Source organism: Dipodomys ordii, unplaced genomic scaffold (assembly GCF_000151885.1).
Source record: "Dipodomys ordii isolate 6190 unplaced genomic scaffold, Dord_2.0 Scaffold3482, whole genome shotgun sequence".
In the NCBI taxonomy this organism is placed as follows: Eukaryota; Metazoa; Chordata; class Mammalia; order Rodentia; family Heteromyidae; genus Dipodomys; species Dipodomys ordii.
In genome coordinates, this window is record NW_012270697.1 from 6,236 (window position 1) to 9,253 (window position 3,018).

General features: G+C 54.6%; 1 protein-coding gene across 1 annotated transcript; it reads right to left on the reverse strand.

Moving 5' to 3' along the window:
• Window positions 1-1,127: 1,127 nt before the first annotated feature.
• Window positions 1,128-2,842, reverse strand: Cby1 (chibby homolog 1 (Drosophila)). Its single transcript, XM_013037049.1, has 5 exons — window positions 2,729-2,842; window positions 2,366-2,481; window positions 2,108-2,213; window positions 1,903-2,021; window positions 1,128-1,788 (listed from the first exon to the last, which is right to left on the reverse strand). The coding sequence occupies exons 1-5, from the start codon at window positions 2,799-2,801 to the stop codon at window positions 1,708-1,710; spliced, it is 495 nt and encodes a 164-aa protein (XP_012892503.1). The 5' UTR covers window positions 2,802-2,842; the 3' UTR covers window positions 1,128-1,707.
• Window positions 2,843-3,018: the final 176 nt, after the last annotated feature.

The following is a 3,018-nucleotide window of genomic DNA, read 5'->3' on the forward strand; positions in this document are numbered from 1 at the left end:
TTTGGTCAGTCGTGGGGCTTGAACTTGGGGCCTAAGCACTGTCCCTCAGCTCTTCAGCTCAAGGCTAGCGATCTACCACTTGAGCTACAGCGCCACTTCAGGCTCTTTCTGCTTATGTGGTGCTGAGATCAAACCCAGGGCCTCTTGTATGCGAGGCAAGCACTCTACCACTGAGCCACCTTCCCAACCCTGATGCTTTTTCTTCTGTGTTGAACAGTGTCCTGGATCAGGAAGTGAGGCTACAGGCGGAAGTCAATTCTGTTCTTCTGTCCATCCCCAGCAGCGCTCTGCTGGTAGCAGGGCAGACTGCCCCATGGAGGCAGCCTGGCCTCGCTCACGGTGGGCTCTGGTCCTACACCAGCTTCCACAATGGTTGTGAACGTTGCAGCCTTAGTGCAAACAGGCAGGAGGACAGTATTCACTGAGCACAGGGCTGAGAGGAAAAGATGGTGCAAAGGACGGAGCCCAGACCAGATGCAATAGGGATTCAGAAACTGCGACCATACAAGCAGCCCCCAGTTTAAAGCACTGGGGGCTTCACAAGCACTAGGTAGGGAGCATTGAGTTGTCACAAGGACACAGATACCTGCTCCATCACCACCACCTCTGGCACCTTGCGGGGGGGGGGGCCTGAAGCCAGGGACCCCAAGCAGCATGTGCTGTGGGCTGTGGGCAGCTGTACAGCGTAGGGCTTGCTGAGTGAGCAGAATTTGGTGATTTCTGTGCTGCCCAACCCCAGCACCCACCCCAACTTCACAAGTGGATTCTGCTCCAGCTAGAGGCCACCCACTCCAACCCAGGCGCTGGCTCCTGCCTGTCAACCAGTTCTTGCCTGCTGTGCTCAAGGGCCAGTTCTACCACCCTAAAACGGGAAGATAGGCTTGTGAGCACAGAAGACTTCCCTCTCCCGGTCAGCCTTCCCCAGTGCTCTCCTTCAAGCTGCTTTAAGAACTCTTTCAGTAAGCAACAGGAAGTAGAGAATCCGGGCTTCTGTTACCTCTGCTTCCCTCATCCCCCCAAGTGCTGGCCCAACACTTTGCCATGGAGCCCCTACTCAGTCTAGATGTGCCTGGAGCCACCCATGCTACTTTCTTCAGCCTACACAGAAATTCTTTAACACCATTTAATTAAAAAATATACAAACAAGAAAATAACACAGAACTACAATGTGCCTCAGGCCTGCCCTGCTGTGTCGCTGAAGCCAGGGGAGGTTGTGGACCTGGGGGTGAGTATTCTTTTAAGGGTAGGGAGTGTCTTGGGGTGGGGGGGGCACAGTACCAGGAGAGTTGCTCATGCCAGATCCCAGATATAGGGCTCTCTGGGACTGGTGTCACACCCCAAACACCAGCATATGGGGTGAGAAGATGAGGTGCGGCTGCGTTTCCCACAGAGTCCACCCGCTGGGGTGACTCTAGGACCTGTGCAGTTGTATGCTCACATGTGTTGGGTATGACCCTTTCAAAGGCTTAGCACCTGGGGCCTGCATGCGGCCTGGCAGCCCTGGGCTGCGCAGCTGGGTGCTGTTCTAGTGACTGCCCTGGTCTGGCATCTCGGTTTCCTCCATCCAATGTCCCCCACTTCCCCGCAACACCCTCCCCCGGCCCCTGCCAGCCCACCTCCTAGGACCAACTCCACCAGTGTGCCTGCACCAAACAACTGGCTCAGCCACATCCTACTCCCCGGGGGGGGGTGCTCCCTTGAGAGCCTTCACTTCCTCCTCCGGCCCACGCTCTTCAGTTCGTCCAGTTCCTTCTCCATTAAGTGGGACTCAGCCGTGGTCTCTGAGAGCTGTAAGCAATGCACACTGTTAGAAAGACGCCCCTTGCAAGCTGCAGCTCACGTTCTCAAAGACCGCTGGGTCCTCCTCGAGCCCTGCTGGCCTGGAGGAGAGGGGAGTCTCACCATGTCCAGCAGGATGTCCACCTTCAACCGCAAAAGATTGTTCTCTTCCTCCAACTGCTGATTCCGCCTGCGGAGGCGCTGGGCCTCCCTCCGATCCACGCCCCCACTAATCCCTGTGTCTAGGGAACCACAGGCAGGAGTTAAGGGGGGAGTGGGTTATCCATTTGTCATTCTGTTGACCAAAATGGCAGGAAATGCAGCCTACCTGCTACCCACTGGCCATTTTCAAACTTCAGGTTTTGCCCTGCCAGGTTCATAGTGGGGGTTCCATATTCAAGTCCCAGCTCCACTTCACGAGTGGATCGGTCCAACTGTGGGTGAAACAGTTGATGGCATCAGAGGCCATGGAACACGAGCCCTGGTCCCAGTTCCTTTCCCATTAACTCTAGACCCCCCCTACAAGGATGCCACTGGGGCCCATCCTCCCCAGTGAGACCATGCTGGGCCCCAGACCCATGCTCACAGCATGTAGGTTGGAGAGAGAAGCAGACTTCCGAGGAGGTGTCTTCTTCGGACTGAATATATTCCCAAAGAGAGGCATCTCTGGCCTGATGAAGAAAGAACCAACACTCCCTTCTCCTAGGGATAGAGGGAAAAAGCCCCACAAGTTGATCAGTGACCCCAGGCCATTGTTTTCAAATCATGGTAGCAGGTATTTTATTCCATGGCTATTACTGACCCTGCTAGCAACTCCTGAGAATAGGACCATCATCATAGCGACTTTGTATGCCCAATAGCAGCTCCACACAGTAGGCGGTGAGCCCAGAACCTGCAGTTATCTCACTTAACTCCCATGCCCACGCTTCCACAAGCTCCTGCTCCTTACCCCATCTCACAGGTGAGTTTAAAAAGATATGGTATTGGTGGGAGTTTCTGAAGCCAGGCCAGAGTGGCTCCATGTGATGGAGACTCAGGTTAGTCTCACACCTGCACGGCCAGGTTCCTGTCCAGGGTAAAGATGCTCTCTCCTTCTGCACATTGCTGAGAGCTATACCCCCAACTCATAACAGTGCCCTCTACTTTTTTCCTTTTTTTTTAGTCATGGGCTTGAACTCAGGGCTTGGGTACTGCCCCTGAGCTTTTGTGCTCCAGGCTAGCACTCTACCACTTTGTTTT